Here is a 21,761-nt window from a genome sequence, read left to right as displayed (position 1 = left end):
CACATAGCAACAAGAGTCCAGACACAACGCATTTTCTCAATTTTCTTTCCAAATAACAAATCGATGAAATAACGCTTTTCTTGTTTAAGTTTCATATTTGAATTAGGATTGAACATCATACCTGTAGGAATAGAATTCTCAATATATTGAGCATGCATTTTATATAAATATGTATCCTCTGTAAACGATATCAAGGGAGGAAGTATTAAGTTAATTGCTGAAGAAATTGTGAACCAGACCTTCGTTCTTGTGTTAATTTGAAGTTACTTTTTTTATTCAATGCATACATGATTGTGAATCATACCTACTAGATGCGGAGGGCCCCTGTAGACACTCAAGGTTTTAGTTTATTTTCATTTCATGCTTTAGAATTTCTTTCATTCAAATTTCTTTATGTTATCATTGCATTTTAGTTTAATTATTTTACTATTTTCATTATTTCGTGTAAAATCAGTTATCTCGTTTACCATTTCTCATTTAGTTACACTTGCAGTCATTTAATAGATCGTCCTTCAACGTTTTTCACTTCATCACAATTAATCTTTTCATGCTTTCTAGAATTAGAATTTATATCACTATGCAATTTGTAATTAAAAATTTCTTTCATGCTTTTTAAAATCAGAATTGTATATATTTCGTAGACAAGCTTTTGAATTTCCATAATCTGTTTCATAGCAGCAAGTTGTTTATATATATTCATATTTTTAGGATGAATAACATAACTAATTTTAGAATGATACTCCATTAGACATAATTTGATAAAGTAATCTAACAATAGTTTAACTCCCATTTGTTCTAATAGTAGCTTAACTTCCATATATTAATTTGTATAAATTTAACTCTACTAAAAATCTAAATAACAACGAAAATCTTAAAACAAACATAACCATAATCTTATTAAATGAAAGAGTAGGCTTCTAGCATATATAGTGCACCTGCACTTGATAAATTTACCAAATCCGGTCGATAGTTTATGCTTGCAATTTAAGAACATTAAATTGACCAAACAGGGTGAAGGAGACATTTGGGCAAAGAAAGGGGTATGGAGAACTTTTTTGAATATTTTCCTAAATATGGAAGTACTGGGTAGGAGGGAGTATATGTTTTGCGTAGAAGAATGTACAGAGTCTTTACAAGTCTATGCTTGACATATCGTGCAAAATATCGGTAGACGAATGCTTAACAAAAGTATGTGTGGTAACCATTTTATTCTTCAACCGACAAAGTATTTTCTAGTAATGCAGGGTAGTCAAACATGGGAAAAGGTGGTATATATGGCCTGGGATGGAGCAACAAACAATTGAGGAGGACACATGATCCAGGTCTGGGTGTGAAGAAGGACCTTTCCAAGAGCTTTTACTTTCACGATGTGTTAAAATTGATTTTTAAAAGAACATTAACAAATAAAACTGCAGACTGTAAAGAAGAGGAACATAACAATCATCAACACATGAAAACAAAAGCCGTAGATAACGGAGTTCGTCCAAGAGGGACTATGTCTCCGGGCCCTAGTGTCAAGATGGTGTAGGCCGCTGCATTATGTGTTGTCAATAAAGTTGATGTACACAGAAATGATGTCTCGATCATACAAGGAAGAATGCCCTCACGCAGGAGTGGCTCTAAAAGATGTTCCACGGCTAGGACTCTCAATCAAAAGACTCCTATCAGTATGACACAAAAACAAGCATAGTGCGCATCCCACCAACATGGCACAAAAGGGATGTCAAAGCAAAACACATGCATGACGACAACAAGAGTATCCCAACAACATACAACAATGGATCTCAAAGCATAACATAAAGAGTTATGACATAAAGTATATCACATAGAAAGATTCCACATCAAATCAAGCAAGGAATCATGACAACATATAATAAACAAGACCCTACATCAACATCAATCATGGATATGTACTACATAATGCAGAAAGAAGAATTACATAAACACATCATATACCTCACCACCAAGGCATTTGAAGCAAAGGCTATCAAAGTGTTGAAGCTTCCTGAACACCGATCTCACAGCGTCGATCACAAGAAGAAAATTATTTGCATATGAAGATGGACATTTGCACTGGCATTTAGAAAAGTGACTGAAAGACTAAATGAGAGAAAGAAAAAATTGAATATACCATCAGATTTGTGGTGTCAAGTACTACTGAAATGACTGTCCAAAATCCGAATTCTAAGAATTTGAAAATTCGGAGCTCAAGGAATCTTTTAGATTCCCTTGGGATTCCTCAAAGATTCTGTTTCAGGGATGAGCTGAAAATCTACTGCTCAGATGCCAAATCTGATTTCACCATTAGGATCCCTGCAGAAAACCATGAAAAACAAGTATAAACTTGACCATATTCTGACAAAGTGAAATTTTATGTTTTCACTAAAATCATGGTTCCACGTGCATTCTGGAATTGACTTGAAAATGCAGAATTCTGATGAAGAAAAAGACAACACGGTTGTGCTCGTGGCGATCAGAGGTGTAAAAACCATATAATATTTGTCAAAATCTAACAAAGTGAAAATTTTGCTCCCCAGCAAAATTTATGGTTCATGCATTAAAAAATTATTAAACTGCCGTGATTTGCATCCCTGCCTTTTGCCTCGAAATCCATTCAGTCTTCTCCTCCCAACTTTGGGAAAAATCTGAGTTTATATAAATTCATGGGCAAATTTACCATGGTTTGGTTGTCATGCAGGCTTGGAATTTCAAATCTTTTTTGCCCGTCAAACAAAAATTTCATGACGTTTTTACATTTTCGATGCCTTTCATTTTACATTCTAAGTAAATTTAGAAATGTCAACCTCCCTAATTAGACAACCACTTTCCAAATTGTTTCATAGAGTTGCAGGATGCCAATTAAAATTGCAACCTCTACCAACAAAAAACTACAACCTCTATGTAGTTAAGAGAAATACCTCGTTTTCACAAATGTTGAGTGCATTGAATATTCCCCCTGCACACACATTGGAGAAATAAAATAAATGGATACAAAGGAGTTATCAATTTCTATTGCTTTGGAACTCCAATATAACTCTGTTCGAGTTTTAGTGTAAGGAAAGCCTCTAGTTTTGAGGTAAGGAAAGCCTTCTTTGAAATCCATTGGAACTTAACCCAATGACTACATAATTATCAATTGCCAAATGTTTATTTCAGTTCTGAATTATTATCAATCTAAAGCTTTACAAGTCCAAAATAAAAACTAATACCTTTGACCTTTAACCAGTCAACAGTAGACAATTATGCCTAAAATTTTCTCTCGAGTCCAACGTGAAAGAACAATGAATCATATCAACCTAAAGCTTTACAAGTCCAGAATAAAAGCTAATGCCTTTCTTTAACCAGTCAACATAGACAGTTATGCCCAAAATTTTCTCTCCAAATGAAAGAACAATGAATCATTTATGTGGAACTGTGAAACGATAATAAAAAATATATCTAACGATAATCAAACATGTATTTAACTATGTATTCATGTTATATCCGAAATAATGGCAGAGACATTCCAAGAGTAGATCGCTTTACAATTATCCCTAAAAGTTTTCATTGCTTTATGTAAATAGAGAGTGAGAAATAATAATGAGAGAAATCAAACATTCAGTCTAGGGAAATACACATTAATAGTCTAGCGAATAAAAGGGAAGTCAAACATTCCAAAGAATTATGCAAAATAGAAATCTAATAGTTAGGGAAAGTACTCATTGAACACACATGGGATTGGTGAATTTTTATAACTTCCCTGTTGAGGAGAAAAATAGAAGTCCCACTTTAGCATTGCAAGCACCGAGAGCTCATAAGCTTTCTTCAGCAGCGCATTCCTGCGCAAAGAGGCAAGGATGCATAGAAGGATGGAACTATGAACTTACTATTTCTGTGCACATTCCAGATCTAATGGAAACCCAATATTTGTTGATGATAACTAAACAAGCTTGTGAACCCCAAAAGTTCAAAATGAGAATCGGATAACAAAAAGGGAAAAATAATACTAATTATAGACATATACCAACCATATTCCGTTCATTGAGGTTTGGTATCCTAATAAATAGGAGCATAAATACAATGTTAAAATTCTCACCAATCTATTGACATAAAATTAATGTAATGTACTATTATAAAGTTAATGTAATGTACTATAATTTGTAAGTATAGTTGAATGAGGTATTATAATATTCATAATATTATACAATAGGCTATCTTTACTTGTGGTTAAAGTATTAGAGATTTTGATGGTTTAACTTTAAAATTAGAAGTCATTTTGACAATTTATTTGTTATAACAAAAGTCAAATTTAATGGTGAGAAATTTTCAACCACTATCAAATATATTCTAAAATCCAAAATACGTCCTATAAAACGTCAAATTGCAGGCCTGTTTTCACGGATTATTGTTTTTAACACATATAAAAATAACATATGTGATTTTTATAACCCAACCGTGTAACCATATATATTTTAACTCATCGTTGGAGGTGGGCCAAGTACGGGACTGCACCCATCCCCATCCCAACAGTCCACGGAATTCGTATTGAATTGTTTGGCGCTGTACATCGTTTTGGGTGGTTTTGGGTAGCGGGACCACCATGTCGCGGCCTACCCAAGCCTCCAACGTACCCTGGTTAACCGATGTTAACTCATCGTTGGAGGTGGGCCCGTACTTCACGGGACTGCACCCATCTCCATCCGCACAGTCCACGGAATCCGTATTGAATTGTTTGGCGCTGTACATGGTTTTGGGTGGCTGGACCACCATGTGGCGGCCTACCCAAGCCTCCAACGTACCCTGGTTGACCGATGTTAACTCATCGTTGGAGGTGGGCCCGTACTTCACGGGACTGCACCCATCTCCATCCCAACGGTCCACGGAATCCGTATTGAATTGTTTGGCACTGTACATGGTTTTGGTGGCTTTGGGTAGCGGGACCACCATGTGGCCGCCTACCCAAGCCTCCAACGTACCGTCGTTGACCGATGTTATGTGCCGGCGCTTGTATGTATTTGTTATAACCATATTGTTGTAACAATATCTCACCGTCATATACGTTGGTTACAATTTTAACTTTATGGCATATACGACGGTTTTGAAGTTGTGTTTTGGTTGGGCTATAAACCATGTTATATAGGTGTTGTAACCATATCACATTATTCCACCATGCGTTGGTTTTTTTTTGGATATATATGTCAACCTTTTTAACTAACAACCTTCCATTCACGTTGGTTGTTTTTTCCCTTCTGCTTTTTAAGTTTGTTTAATATAACAAAATAATTTTGTTATATGGTTTTGATTTTTATATATATATCGATCTTTTTTCCCACTTTAGTTTATATATATATATATATATATAATTTTTTTTTGGATTTATGATTTTTGGTTCTATTGTTTATATAGTTATTTTACTATATTAAAACAATTTTTGTTATATGGTCTTTTAACTTAAAATGATTTTTGTTGCTTGTGCAGGTTTAGGAGGCCAATGATGGGATGCCAAATGTCAAGCTGCCATGTGGGTCCCACGTGCTGACTGGGATGCCATGTGACGCATTGTGGACCCCATTTTCCCCATGCGATACCAAACTTTGAAGAGCTCTATCTTTTACATACGAGCTCAGAGGGACGAACCGTTCGCACCACCGTGATCAGGAATACAAGCCCTTTCAACTAATGCTACTAAAGTCTCCTTTCTGCCATTTTGAATTTTGAGCCTTATCCATCTCCTTAGTGTCTCAAGATCCTCCTGGATCAACACATGTGAGAATGATTCAAAGGGGTGAGTTGGCAGGTTAAGATGAAAAAAGATTCCCTGAGCAGGATTTTAACAACCTTTATCATAAAAAAGGATGATTATTGTTAATCAAGGGTTTAAAAGTCTATTCCCAATTCAATTCTAGTCTTGATGCTTTGTTGATTTTTTGTTCTGTTCTATTTGAGTACTTTATCAGAGCATGCTCCGTTCCATTTTTTATACATTTTGAGTCTAATCGGGAATATTATGATGAGCTCTAAGATGATGTCTTGTGTGAACATTGCATGGATATGAATTCTATGGAGATGGCTAGAGGTATCAACTGAAAATTGGTTTTCCATGTTCTGTTTTCAAACATATGTATTGTTTATAAATATCTATTATTGATTAATATGAATATAAGAGCTCGATAGGAGTTTTGGCCTTAGATATGTGTGTTTAATGTGTAATGTTATGCTTAATGGAAAATATTTTGGATGGAATCCTAGTATGCATGGAGTTTTCTTCTACTGTAGCTATTTTAGTTGTTGTGTATAATTAGACAAGTGTATAAAGAACGAACACAATTTCTTTCTTTCCTTTCGAAGTTATAGTGTCCATATATGTTAAAGGGCTATCAAAGAATGGGTTTCTCATACAATTTGTAGGATATGTGAAATTGATATTGTATAAGAATATTTGAATATTGAAGTGCGCATGGTAAAAGTTGGAAACATGTGTGTTTCAACCATGGGGATATCTATGACACATTGTAACTGTGACAATTTGGGTTGGGTCTTTATAAGCCGAGATAGTTTCCTATTCCGATGAATCATTTCACAACCTATATAGGTTCTGCAATCCCATTATATACCACGGGTGAGACCTCATATGCTTGTAGGTGTTGCAAATTTTCGTATCCTTGGGGGTTTTGTTGGCAAACTACTAAAACTTGGGTCTTTCCCCCTCCTAGTGCCAAAAAATGGTTATGTTGTTAGGACTTGATGGTATATGGTGAAAAAGGGTATGTGGAGGCCAACCCAAGGGGAGATTGAACAATGGTTTGACTAGAAGAGATATGAATTTGTAGTAGACCAAAATAGAGGTTTGCATATTTCTCTGGAAGCTTGGGTGAAAAGATACTTACGTGTTAAATTTCACAAGATCTTATATGTGGAGTTCCCCATTATATTATGGGAGTAGCTTAAATTCCAAGAAGAGCAACAAGGATTGGCACCCCAGCCAAGATATTTTTGGTGGATACCCGAGCTACTACACAGTGAACACTATAAGTAATTATGTTTCTAGAGTAGTATATTTTTGGTTAACTAGTGTATTAGAGGGGTATGTTGTAGATATTGCAATAAAATCTACACAATCTTTCAGTGCAGCAGAACAATATCTATTCATATAACCACAAGGTAGATACCTTATAACATTATCTACCTACATTAAAATTTTATTGTGTGACAGAGTAATAATGTCATTGCAACTTGATACCATGAGCGAATAGAGCCCTGTGTAACGCAGGAAATTGAGGGGATGTGGAGGCCAACCTAGGAGGAGATTGAACAATGGTTAGAATAAAAGAGATATAAGTTCCCAATAGAGCAAACCAAAGGTCTATGCATTTCTACAGAAGCTTGGGTGCAAAGATACCTATGGGAGTGCAGTTCCCCATTATATTGTGGGAGTGGCTTAAGAGCCAAAAAGGGTGACAAGAATTGGGGCCCCAACCAAGATATTTCTGTTGGATTCCCAAGATGCCTCACAAAGTTAACTCTATAAGTAATTCTATTCCTAGAGCAATATATTTCTAGTTAACTAGTGTATTAGAGGGGTATATTGTAGATATTGAAATAGAATCTACACAATATTTCAGTGAAATTGAGCGAGATTTCTTTAGAGAACCACAGGGTAGATACCTTAGAAACTTGTGTATCTAGATTAAAATGTTATTGTGTGACAAAGGAATAATGTTGTTGTAACGTGATAACATGAGTGGCTAGAGCCCTATGTAGTGTGGGGAATTAAGGGGTTGACTCAGGGATGGCTTGACGTGAAGAGAAGGACAGGGGGTGCAAGGAAAAGTGGAGATACATAAAAGTGCACAATAAGTAAGCCAAAGGAATTATAGGGAAAGCAAGAGAAGATGCTAAGAAAGATGACATTGTTTGGGGATGTAGCTGATTCAATAATCGATGATGAAGTACAGAGGGAGTGGAGAACTCCCAAGATGCTGAGAAGTACCATATCCATAGCTAGTTCGAGAACATAGGGGGATGGCCCATCATCAACGAGAGTGCGAAAGGTGAGTGGTGTAGTGGGATTCTTACATTGTGGAACTATATATGTTCATGGTCCATAGATAAGGAAGAGGGCTATGAGAAAATCAATCTTCGATGAAAGGATAACAAGGAGGTGTGTCACGTGAAATTAGAGCTTACAGATCAGGGAAATTTTGGGTTTTCATGAGGATAGAGAAAAAGAGAGAGTAGAGAGGGGTGCATAAGAAGAGTTCCTGAACCAAGAGTGGAGCGTATTTCCAATGAGAGGGCCCTCCACCTAGATTTGAGGAGGAGGACACCGTGATGGAGAAGAAGAAGGAGGGGGAGTGCAACATCCAAGTATCGGCAGAGAAGGAATGGATGAAGAGGAAGGAAAAATTTACATAGATAATATAATGCACCTCAACGTCCTAGAAATAACCATCTCCTAGATCAAACCAATGATCCCATGCACAACTTTCAAACAAGAGGTAAATTCTTCTTTTTTTGTTGATTTTCCTAAATTACAACATACTCACTTGGACAATGACAATAGTAGGGAGGGAGAGACAAAATCCGAAGGAGGAAAAATGGGTACAGGTACATGTGTAGGAGAATTGAGGGAACATAAGGGAGAGAAAAAATACAAGTTACTCCAACTACTATAGGGACTGCAAACTCTGAACATGCAAACACTAGGAGGCTGAACATGGAAGGTATCGATAAAAAATTGAAATTACCAGTATTTCATGGGATCAAGACCAAGGAACAAGAACATCATTGGTTTGTATGTGAAGTCATGTGGATTGTGAAGCAAATATTAGATGAAGGAGAAAAAACTGTGCAATTGGAGACTACTTTATGGGACTATGCACTTGAGCCACTACGCTCTCAAGACAACCTCGCACTTTGGCAAACATCAAATAAGAGTTTCTAAAATAATTTTAAAAACCCAAATCAAAGTCCCAATGTATAATTGAGATTAAATAGATTAAGCATGGAACCAAAGACTCGGTGTGGGACTACAACCAAAAGTTCAAAATTTTGATGGATAGGTTGAATTTCGAGATCCTCAATGCATAACATTAGGAGTGGTTTGTTGGAGGGTAATTTCACATATTCATATTCTACTAATGTAATAGAAAGTAACTTTGTAGCCAGAGGAACTAGAGATCATAATGTAGATGGAAGCTACACAAACGAGTGGAGAGAGAAGAGTTGGGATGGCCCAAGTATAGTCGGAAGTGGTTGTCTTAACATCACATTTGCAAGACCTCATCAAGAGAAAGGAGGAGCGTGAGGAGGTATGGTATACAATTTTCTAGAGGGAGGGGCATCACTAGAATGAGTGCTTGACTGTAACAAAATATGTCACTAAAGGGATAGTGAACCGGTTGACCCAAGGCATGGGTCTTTGGTGTCACATTTGCAGAATCTGGGGGCACTCGCCTGTTAACTACCTAATGCTGCAAAAGTACCAAAGCTCGACGAGGTTTATTTTTATGACTTTTGTAAATCAGTTGGACATGACATACACTCTTGCCCCTTGTTCGACCTAATTCATGGGTAAAATTTAGATGCCTACCACATCTAGGAGCTAGAGGGATGTGAAGGGGTTGCACAACAATATCAGGGATGAGACTGTCCTGCACTAGCGTGAGGATAGGGACCTCTAGGGCATAAACAAGGTTTACCTGCAAGAGGGTGGGGAGGTTTTGGGTGAGGAAGAGGACTAATAATATGGTTCAATTATGGCTAGAGAAGGCATCTAGCAAGGGATTGTTTGAATTCTTGCATGATGTGTACATATTGTAGAGAACTAGACCATGTAATGGAGGATTATTCGTTATTAGTGGCAGAGTGATAGAGAAAGAGAGGGCCAAAGGTGAAAATGGTTGCTGCTGAGTCTTGACAAGACCATTTGCAAGTTTGTGCGGTGACTAGAAGGGGGACATGAACATGCATGGACACAATGAAATTTCCAGAGAACCCTTATCAATGGGTGCAAAAAGCTGTTGAATGACCTATTATCCTCCACAATATCCCAAGCTGAGAGGAATCGACGAAGGTAACTATAGACCAAGATTTTAGTTTGGTAGCTAGCCCTACCAAACTAGAGAGGGCTTTCTCTATGAAATTATAGTCAAAATATGACTGAGATATAAAGGATTTTAGGCTAGATATGTTTAGATTAGGGTTTGATTCGATTTTGATTGTTTGTTGGATGATGGCTTAGGTCTAAGGAGCTAGGTCTAGAGTTTGAGAATTAGATTTGCAGAGATGTAATGGGGCAAGGTAGGCACACACTTTAGCACTTTAGGGTTGTCATTGTGTATATGGTAGATAGGTAGGTTTTCTAAATGAGCATGAGTCTCATGAATTCATTTATATCAGAATAAAAATGAACAATAATGTGAAAGCTTCTCCAAAACAGAGCATTACATGAAATGGATTATGTTTATTATCTTAGGAAACAAGCACATGAAACATGGAAATGGAAATTAAAGATACAATACATTCAAACTTATGATCATAGAAGGAAGAACACTGCTAAAACACATACCATAGGAATCCCACTATAATAGCTGCAAAATCTGTTTATTAGTTCTAGCCAAATTCTCAATTACACTAGCATTAAAGGCTTAATTCCACTACATCCAACTCTTAAAAATGATTACAAAAGGCATCATATAGGCTCTGAAGTCAAAATTCTCCTTAGGAGGCTGAATTGCCAGCAAACAAAGTCAAATATATGCACCTATCTGATCACTGCTACATACTAGGGAGGTTACACAACCATTTCCTCTCTTATCTAACTATCACAAGATATTTATCCAAAGAATTAAATGGAGGATAAGACACCTATTTACCGACACATTAACCCATTTACATTTACATTCATCCACTTTCATCTTTTGACTTTTTCAAAAGTCAAACTAGAAACTCTAAAAAATTACACAGTGAAAATTTTAATTAAAATCTCAGAAAATTGCAGAAGCGTAGTGCCAAGTTTGAAGCAATTTTTAGGTGCATTCCTGAAGTAAAATTGAAATATGAAAGAATGATAAACTAGCCTTGTCTGTCTAGTTTCCAGAACATCTTGAATTTTTGAAAATGACCCATAGGAAGGCCTCCAAAAACTCATTCTCCCAAGGTGTCTGCAAATGGGTCGCGCCAAGACCAAAAGGGTCGCACCAACCAGCAAAAAGGTCGTACCTCCTCAAAAAGGTTGCAAAAGTGGTCGCACCTCCTCAGAAAGGTTGCAAAATGGTAGCATCGCCTCAAAAAGGTCAAAGGAAAGGTCGCATCTCCCAAAATGCAACAAAACCATCGATTTTTGACAATTTTTTCTCGTTTTTGAGTTTGCACGGTGATGATTGAGAGATCTTGAGATTTTTAAGAGTGAAAATGTGTTAAAAATACTCGTCTTACCCTTTTAAACTCGAATTTGGAACCTTGACACTTTATAACCTTTGAAATTTGAACCTTTGTAACTTTATTGGCTTTCTTAAAACATTGGATCTTTTTGGAACTTTGAATTTCAGCCTTTGGGACTTTGAAGTTCTTATTACATATAAAAACATAAAATTACTTTTGAAATCAAAATTCATTGAAAAAACTTGTACCACTCCTTTGCAGGATTTTATGCATGAAATGAAAGTTTTAGTGACCTTGAAACCCTAATGACCTAATGGAGACACTGAACTGAATGAAATCATGATGGTGATGACTGACGTGATGATGATAGTGTCTTAATGATGATACACTTATCTGAGTGATGAAAGTGACCGGCATGTGAAATTCTTGAGAGAGTAGAGATAATCCTAGACACACTAACCAGTGACCAAATTTTATTATGAAAACTTAGTGACATGATAAAATTTGACTTTGAGACCCCTAACAAAACTTGGTAAAAGAATATTTGATCACTGGTGACAGGCAAAAATGACTGACACTAACATTGGCTCCAGCTGGGGATGACAACTCCTTGGAGGTGTTAAGAACACCGTAGACCTAGTACCCTTGTTCATTGTGCATGGAGTCAAAATGAAAAGACTAAACTCAAACTTAAAACTAACTGACTAACCGACTGACTTGACTATAAAAAACATATTAACTGAAAAACTGACTTTAAAACTTTTTTAACAAAAAGAAAACAACAATTGATCATAGAAGCCTTATGGCCTTCTCCTTGGGATTCAAACTTCTGATGATAACTGCCAACCTGTTGACGATGTGTATACAATCATGTGTAATGATACCTCCAATGTAACCAATCCAACAAATGGCTACTTATTTGATTCTTCTCATACTTTCCTTGAGCAAGCAGAAAAAAAGAAGCTAGGCCACTCCAAGTGTCCACTAAACATGTGTACATGATCCATAAATACAATAAAATTCATCTCCCTAGATGATTGCAACAACTTGACAAAAGGATTCTGAAACTCATGAATGACTACCTTTTCTTGATAATCAACAACGAGACAAGAATCTTCTTCCCTTTTAGAAATTGGTTGTTTTATAAAATGAAGTTTTTCAATCTCAAATGAAACAGATGTATACTGCAAATTTTTGGATGAACTTTGTAACGGGACTCTTACTGAACAAGAAAATGAAGCCAACTGCCTGATCAAATTCGTGTCATCTTTGTTTCGAAGCTCATAGTTAACTAATGGAGAAGGAATTTGACTATAGAGACCATCCACAACATCTCCTATTGGATCAAGGAGAACTTGAGATGACTTATGCAACTTGTCATACATTGTTTGCAATTAGGCTACATGATTTTCTATAAACTCTTCATGTTCCAAACTTTTGACACTATTTTCAAACTGAATGTTTCTTGGTAACAGTGATTATGGATTGAAAAAAGGTTCTATATTACAAACAACATTCCCAACAACTTTAGGAGAAGGTTGCCAACTGCTTTCAACTTTCTTATTTTCTTCCTTGGTAACCTTATAGTTTTCTTTTATTATTTCGAATTAAGAGAAACACAAAGGTAAGGAGCCCTAGTCAAGAATTTAATGATCTTCTCCGTGCTCCATATCAAAATTGAAATATTTCTTAATTAAAACCTCCTCACCCTTGTTTTCAGTTTCACAAACAACTAAAGGAGGATCACTACGGCTGCAGAACCCATCCAAATAATTAGATATCAAATCATTCAAAATCAAAGAAGGTTATTGCCATTTTAAGCTAGCTTTAGATTGCTTCTATGCTTTGGTGAGTTTATGATCTTCCTTTATTAATTCAAATGCAGCATAACATAAAGGTAAAGAGTTTATGAGAAAAAAAATTTGGCGTAAATCACATGATAATACAGTTGTCAACGTGTTTCGAACCAATGAGAGTAGTTCATCGTCAAGACAAGTTGAAGAATCAGATCATGGTTGCATGTTAAATAGGGAGATCAGATCTTCCAACATCTAAGTTTGACTGGAAAACGGCTATATCGGACTAGACTGGACAAACGACTATAATTGACCATGAAACGACTAGATTTGACTAGTCAATTGGACTCGTCCAAAGGATGGGGACTAGGACTAATATTGTATTTAATCAAATTATTTAATTGTAATAATATTATTAGATAAATAGTTATTCAATGTATTAGTGTTTAATATCAATATATTTTTTAATGTTTTGAATGTCATTAAAGTCTAGATGATAAATTTATGAAATGCTACATACGAATATTATATTAATACTTTATGGTTGGTATTGTTTGTTATTTTAAGTAAAATGTTAACCATATTTGAGTTAAAAATAATAAATCTAGGGAATATTAATAATAATAAAGAGTGAAATGTTAACATATTTATGTTTAGTATATTAATAGATCTAGGGATTATAAATATTTTTAATAATATGGATTTAATATTTTTTTTTTAACATGATCGAATACTCATATATTATAAAAACTGATGGGACCAAGTCCTGTTACATCTGGGAAGAGAAGAGAAAGAGAAGAAGGAGGATTCCAAAATGGGTTCACAGACCCTGGCTCCTTGTTGCTTGAGTTGAAATACAGATTGAAAAGGAATCGGCTATATTGCCTTACATATGAGCCTGCTAATAGACAAAATTTACAAGACATTAGACAAATTACTCATGCTGGTTGACCGAATCATCATACTGTAGTTCTTGTGGTAGAGTTCTCTGCTTGCATACTTTGAGTGAGCGTTTTAATGTGAGCTATTGCCTCCTCCATGTGATTACACTTTTCCTTTAATTCTTCAATTTCCACTTTCTGTTTTTCCAATTTCTTTCTCTTAGATCTACAGTCAGCCTGAAAATCTTCTTTGAGCTCATTGAAATGTTTCACAAACCGGGCTATCATAAAGCAATGTGCCTTACAGAGCGTACAAGAGCTGTTCGTGATTACTCTGTCTAAGGGATTCTCAGCATGTTCATCATTTTCTGGATTTGAGGCCATCTCAGAGGTGATGTTAAGAGAGGAGGAACGAAGAGAAGGAGCTTTGAGAGAGAGAGGAAAACGAGAAATGGGAGAGCAGAGGGGATGAAGGCGGGAGTCGGCGCTAGGAGAGATCGGCCAATCTGAGAAAAGAACCAGAATACGAGACTGGTTATGATAAAGCAACCAAAGATGCGAAATGCTGAATATACCTTTGGGGATTGCAGATGATGATCTCACTGAAGAAATGTGTTGGAATCGACCACTGTTGCTGCCAAACTCCTGAGGCTGGATGCCAGGAGCTGTTTCTTTCCTTTGCTGCTGAAGAGGAGGTGTGAATCTGAGATGGACAAGAAGGGGAAAGATTTGAAGCTTAGGGGAACAAGGCTGCTGTCTACTACTATTGCTGCGGGCTTCCGGGAGCAGGGGGCCAAACACTGCTCCTCTGCTTTGCTTCTGAGAGGGCGAAAGAGTTCTGGGATGAGCGAGGGGAGTGGGAAATATATAGAACATCAAGGTAGGCTGAGCAAGCAGGTGGTACGGGATATTCTCATGGATTTGGGCGGGCTCTAAATCATACATGGAATCCTTGATGCAGTCTATAAGGATTGTGAAGGGACACAAACCTGAATTCCGAGAGGTGGAATCACGTGGAACATGGTGTGATCGGGTCTCTAGTGCGAGCCGGAGTGCAGACTGGGAGAGATATGAAACACAGTTCTCGAGGGGGCGAATTGAGATCAGCTTATCAAGATTGAGGCAGAAAAAGTCTAGATATGAATGATGACTGAAGTGACTTGGTTTCAGAAGCGTACTGATGTTGTTGTTCAAAGGATTTGGCGAACAGCTTAGTCTGCTATGGAATTGCTTTGACGTAGATGTGCTCATTTTCTCTGATTTGTCCACTCTGTCTGCTGGTGGCCTTAGAGGCGTAAAAGTCCGCTTCGGTGTTGTTATCTCTTAAAACATGCTTGAACGTCGTGTCTCCCATATTTCTGAGATTATCCTGTATCCTGAGCTTTATATTGCTAAGGGCTGCTTTATTAAATTCTGCTCCCGAGACCAAGGCTGATATAATGATGGCCGAGTCCCCCAAAATGATTGGATTTCTGATTCCCAGCCTATTCAGAATGGTGGTGCCTAGAAGGAGGCTATACGCTTCAGCCACGTTGTTAGAAACTTTCCCCAGACCCCATTCATAGCTTACGATAGTTTTTCCACGATGATCTTTTATGATACCCCCTGCTCCAGCTTTCCCTGGGTTGTTCTTAGAAGCGCCATCGAAATGCAGAGTAGGGCGCTTCTATTCTAAGATCCACTGATTAACTTCTTCCTTAGATCCTCTGAGTTTCCAGTGCATCCTTTTCTTGTGTGCTTTTGTTTGGGAATGTTGATTGTTGGTGTAACTGAGGCTGAATTTATTGTACCAATCCATCTCTTCTTGATGCCAGCTTGACTGATCTGGGAGGGCGATGAGATTTGTGCTTATTGTTTCAGAGATGATGGCTGTTGTTTTAGCTAGGATACTGGCTGGATTGGGCTTTTTATTGTTGAAGACGTAGTTATTCCTGGCTAGCCAAATTTGCCAACATAGTGTGGCTGGAATGCATTTCCACAATCTGCTGATATTATGCTTGCCTTTCTTGGGGAAGGGATAACATTTCCCCCAATTTTTCTGAAGAGAGGAGATCTGGTCAAAACTTTCGCCAATTTCCATGGGGCTTGTCACCTGCTTCCAGCAGCTTTGGGCAAAGGGACAGAGTAAGAAAATATGCTGAATGCTTTCCTCCTCTGCTCGACAGAAGCAACATATTGATGGTCCCAAAATTCCCCTTTTCCTTAGATTCTCAGTAGTAAGGGTATTACCTTTAAGGAGAGTCCAATTGAAGTGTTCGATCTTTGGGAGACACTCTGATTTCCAGACAGTTGTGGAAAGGTTCCAGTTTGCTGTTTGGGTAGTGGCCTGCAATGCTTTGTACCCCTCTTTTACCGTGAATTTTCCTCCACTGGGATCCCAAATATACCTGTCTTCAACCCCTATATTAGTGGGCGCAGAACCAGAGAGAGAGGACTTGAGATTGGACCAGAGATCTCTAAGATCATTGGGGATTTGAAGGTCCTTCCAGTCTTGCCAATTATTATGATTCCATATTGATATGTCAAACAAGGTGGTTAATTTTCTTTCATCCATCCAGATCTGCAGAGGTCGGAGAGCTTGGAGTAGATTTCTCGGCTTAGAGCCCATAATTATGTCTGACCAAATGTTAATATCCTTACCATTTCCAGGGAGTTTGGATGTGTTTTCTCTGAATTGGGGAAGCACTTTTTTAATGAGTTTCCACACCGGGGTGCAGGGTCTTTCAGCTATTGGTTCAGAAAGAAGATTAGAGTTCGGGCCTCTGAGATATTTCCTTTTTATGACCTCCACCCACCACGATCCTTTGCCAGTTAGGATTCTCCAGATCAACTTAAAACCCAAAGCCCGATTGGAGAGGCTCGGAATTTTGATGGATAGCCCTCCCTTTTCATATGGTAGGGTTACCTGATCCCATTTGACAAGGCTAAATTTCTTGGTCTCATGTTTTCCTCCCTGCCAGAGGAAACTTCGCAAGATGAGTTCCATGTGTTTATGGATGCTGGCCGGGGCCATAGTGACCGCATATTGATAAATTGGAAGAGCAGAGAGGATGGCCTTAATAAGAATCGATCTGCCTGCCAAGTTTAGCCAAGACACTCCCCAACTCTGCAGGAGGCCTCTCATCTTTTCTATGTGTTTGACCCAAATCTCAGCCTTGACTGTTTCTTTAGCTAATGGCAGACCTAAATAAGAGAAGAAACTCCAGTTCCTTTGCACTGGAATGTCCAGTATCAAGGATATTCTTTGCCGGATTTGGAGAGGGACATTCCAGGTATAGATCTTGCATTTTCTGTTGTTCAACTTCCCTCCTGAGACTGCTAGAAATGCATCCAACACTTTCTTGAATCTTTTTGCCATTAAGCTGGAAGCTCCCCCAATGAGTAGGGTGTCATCTGCGAAGAGTGAATGATTGATCTCTTTGGTTCCTCTTTCTATACGTATTCCAGTGATCTCTTTTTGCCTGCGGAGGTTTTCTAGGTGAATGCTCAAAGTCTCAGCAATTATGATGTATAAGAAGGGGGAGAGAGGATAGCCTTGTCTCAACCCCCTAGAGCTTCTAAAATATTTGCTGGGGCGACCATTAATCAAGGGAGCGGTCCAAGGGTTGGAGATTCACCCATTGATAATGCTTATGAAGTTTTTTGAAATCCCGAATTTTTTGAGAACTGCTGTTAAAAAGGAATGGTCGACTCTATCAAAAGCATTTGCCACGTCGAGTTTGATTATCATTCATCTTTCTCCTCTGTTGAAGCTGCTGTGGATAGCTTCTTGGATCAAGATGACGTTGTCTATTATTTGCCTACTCGGGACAAAACCTCCCTGGTTCTCAGATATTAAGTGAGGAAGAAGTTTTTTGAGCCTGTTGGCTAGAATTTTGGTTACAATCTTGTAAGATACATTACATAGGGATATGGGGCGGAACCTGTCAAAAGAGAGAGGATTCGCTTCCTTAGGGATGAGAGCTATGTGAGAAGACTTGGTATTTTCTCCCATCTTGTGATTTTTGAATACATTCTTTACCATCCGCACAAAGTCTTTTTTGATTGTTTCCCAATGATTTCGGTAGAAGGCGACCGTGAACCCATCCGGACCCGGGGCCTTGTCCTGCTGCATACTGAAGGTTGCTACTCGGATTTCCTCTTCTGTAATGTCCTGATCCAACTCTTTATTTTGAGAATCTGATATTTTTCTCTCTACTGCACTAAGAAAGTCGAAGCTGTCCTTTTGCTGAGGAGCAACAGATAGTAGAGATTTAAAATGGTTATTTGCTGCTTCTTTAATTTCTTCTTGGTCACTAATCTCTTTTCCCTCAGCCTCTATTTTGTCTATCTGATTTCCAGCTCGCCTGAGCTTTATATTGTTGTGGAAAAAGGATTTATTTTTGTCTCCGGATTTCAGCCAAAGACATCGAGATTTTTGTCTTTGGTCCTCTTCCTCTACTCTATTTTGTCTAAAGAGTTCCCTGTACATTTCTTTTTCATAATCTAAGTCTTCACTTGTATATTGAATGTTCTCTTTAACCTTATTCCACTGCTCCATCTTCGTGAGTAGATCCGATTTTTTTTTATTTTCCAAAATAGCTGCTTCCTTTGCCCACTGTTTGATGACTGCTCTTAGAGATTTTAACTTTGTTTCCCAAATGTAGTAGGGCGATCCATATACTTCCTTGGCCCACTGATTTTGGATGAGAGTGCGAAATTCTTCTTGGAGATCCCATGTTTTGTTATATTTGAAGGGGAGAGGCCCCAAGTTTCTGCCTTTGTCCAGATTTAAAACCACAGGTTTGTGATCGGAGGCCGAAGCATGAATTAATTTGCTCTTAATAGACTGGAAACTTGCTGCGATTCTTTCCTGAAGTAGAAATCTATCCAATCTCTCTTTAATATTGAAGGAGCCAGTTCTTTTGTTACTCCATGTATATTTCCCGTTGGATAGGGGAATATCAATCAGATTGTGTGTCTGTATTATGGATTCCAGCATGTCTCTTGAAGGGTTTGCGTGGTAGTTTCCTCCTAACTTTTCTTCCACGTTTCTTATTACATTCAAGTCTCCTCCCAGAATTATATTCCTGTTTTGCACGGACTGAAGATCTGAGGATATGGTGTCCCAACAGCGGCCTTTGTCCCTATAATGGTTTGGGGCATATATGTTGTATATAGAGTAGATTTCCTGAGATCCTTTGTTTTTTAAATCTGTTCTTACCCACCAGTTGCAAAATTGAGAATTAGTGATATCCCATTTATTCTTATTCCATATTGTTCCTATTCCTCCTGAGGCACCTTCTGAGCCTGTTGATACTCCTATGAAGTTTTTGAAGTTTTGGATTTGATTTTGAAAGTCTTGTTCAGAAATTTTGGTCTCCTGGATGAGGAGAAGGTCTGGCTGCTCCTGTTTTAATAAATCCATGATTGCTTTTATTTTTAAGGGAGAGCCCATCCCCCTACAATTCCAAGAGACCAAGATCATTATTTACCATTTGTTGGGTGAGGTCCACTCCTCTCCTTTGCTTTTTCTCCGCTTCCTTTTAGCTTGCCTAGATATGAGTCCATTGGTTGCTGCGCTCCCGTTGCCATCTCTTTTGCCGATGTTTCATCTCTGAGCTCTTTGTTTGACTTTCGGCCAACTTTTCTCGGGGGGTCTGTGGATTGACTAGCTTCTTTCGATTTGTTTCTGGTGAGGATTCTCTCTATGGTTGGAGGGGGGGAAGGGAGGGGGATCACGCGGGAGGGAGAGGCAGCTGCTCGGGGGGAAGAGGGAGGGGAAGAAGGTTCTTCAACGGACAGAGATTCGAAGGGGTTGGAGGATGAAGGGAAAGTTGAACTGGGAGGGGGAGGGGGAGGGAGAGGGGGGGATTCCGGAGGGGGTTTAGAGCTGGGTCCTTGGGTGGAGGAAGGTTTTTTCCTTTTTATAGGTTCCCATGAACCCTCAGGGTTTTCCTTGTTATCAACAGATTCATTTATTTTTGACTTACTACATCTATTTGCGAAATGACCATACTCATGGCATACCTTGCATTTGAAGGGAAGTTGCTCGTAGTCCAGCTGCTGGATATGCGTCCATTGGTCTACCTTGATCTTGATAGCTTCCGACAGACCTTTCCCTAGGTCTACTTCCACGCAAATCCTGGCGCACGCATGCATGTTCTCCCTTGGCTCAGATCTGTCGATGTATTTGCCTACTGCGTTCCCTATTGCCTTTACTGATTCATCTCCCCAACAATGAAGCGGCAAATGAGGGAGCCGGACCCAAACTGGTACTGCATTTGGAATGTCCATTTCCAGATCAAAGTCCGGAGTCCATCTATTCAAGTAAAGACCTCTTGAATCCAAGAAGTAGGGGCCGTTTCTGAAGATGAGGTTCTTGTCTTCTTTTGTTTCAAAGAGGAATGTGAAATAGCCTCTTCCGCAGAATCTGATGGCTATTTTCCCTTGTAACATCGCGCTCCAGTTGCGCTCTACCCATTTCTGGACTGATCTCGGAGAGGGCCAGAAGCCAGTGAACTGACCTACTAGCCCTCTTTCCGCGAGTATTGTTGCTGATTTCCTTGGAAGGGATGGAGGAAGATTAACCTCAGGGATTTCATCGAGTTTTTTGATGAACTTGGTCATTGTGGGACGGGGTCTGGGATTAGCCGATTTAGAAAAGAGAGAGGCGAAATTTTCCTCATTGTTCTCAGAGTCTGGAGGGGGGGGAGCGAGCCCGACCATTCAAGAGGTGAATGGCCAGCGGGGGGTAGTGTGAGGAGACCAGTGTGGGACGAGAGGCAGAGGTTGGGCCCCAACGAGGGACCTAGCAGGGACCAGCAGAACAGTCCAGAGCGAGAGAGGGGATCGAGGTGTGTAGCAGCCCTGCCAGGCAGGGCCTGGGGAGCAGGATCAGGCGAGCGCGGGAAGCAGGTTCAAAAATCGCCAGAGCCAACTCTAGTATGGATTTAATATTATCCTTAATAAAAATAAAATAATAATATTATAAAATTAAATATTATTTCATAAATTATATTATTATTATATTTTAATAATAGTATTATTCTTATTATTATCATTATTAATGGTTTGGGTAACTTATTAATATAAATTTATTAGTTAAGCTATCTAATGTGAACTTGAACTTTCTACTTAAATCTAAATAGTTATCTTATAATAGATAATTTTAACCCATTAAGTTAGTCATGAAAAGGACTATCTCATAAATATAAGGAAAAAAAATGAGGGAGATTTCCAAAGAGGACTAGAAACTCAAATAGGAATTAAGGAGAAAGAAAACAGGTTAGTTAGAAGCTTCACTATAGGATAATTAGGGGAAGAGAAAGGAAATAGATAATTAGTTCAAGTCATTAATAGAGGGGGGGGGTAGGGGGATCGGGGAAAACTAGCTGACCGAATTTTTTTTAGAAACAACAACCAACTAGAAGGAGAGGGGAAGAAACAACTAGGAAGAGAGGGCAGGGATCCAACAACTACTGATCTTCCAGCTGTCATCTCTATTGAGATTGCTTGGCCTTTTTCCAATCTCAATGGCTTCCCTAAATTTTCGGTGATGAAACTGTGCAACCTTAGCAATAACATAGGCCTCCTCAATACAAACATGATGTTTAGTCTTCTCCACATGCTTCGCTAGTGCAGAAGACTTGGTCCTCCCATGTTTTAGTTAAAGAGTTACCGTCATCCATTTCATTACTCTCCTTGTGTTCACTGTCCAAGCTGTAAAACTGCTTACCTA

General features: G+C 38.4%; 1 protein-coding gene across 1 annotated transcript; it reads right to left on the bottom strand.

Annotated features, from left to right (window-relative positions):
• Nucleotides 1-15,260: 15,260 nt before the first annotated feature.
• LOC149148838 (uncharacterized) lies at nt 15,261-20,650 on the bottom strand. Its single transcript, XM_089442289.1, has 4 exons — nt 20,137-20,650; nt 17,965-19,234; nt 16,271-17,502; nt 15,261-15,661 (listed from the first exon to the last, which is right to left on the bottom strand). The coding sequence occupies exons 1-4, from the start codon at nt 20,648-20,650 to the stop codon at nt 15,261-15,263; spliced, it is 3,417 nt and encodes a 1,138-aa protein (XP_089298415.1).
• Between the last annotated feature and the right edge of the window lie 1,111 nt (nt 20,651-21,761).

Source organism: Pinus tabuliformis, chromosome 9 (genome assembly GCF_031772625.1).
Source record: "Pinus tabuliformis cultivar Carrire ecotype Pingquan chromosome 9, CPIR1, whole genome shotgun sequence".
NCBI classification, from domain to species: domain Eukaryota; kingdom Viridiplantae; phylum Streptophyta; class Pinopsida; order Pinales; family Pinaceae; genus Pinus; species Pinus tabuliformis.
The sequence above is the reverse complement of the archived record's forward strand: the minus strand, read 5'-3'. Positions and strand labels throughout refer to the sequence as shown.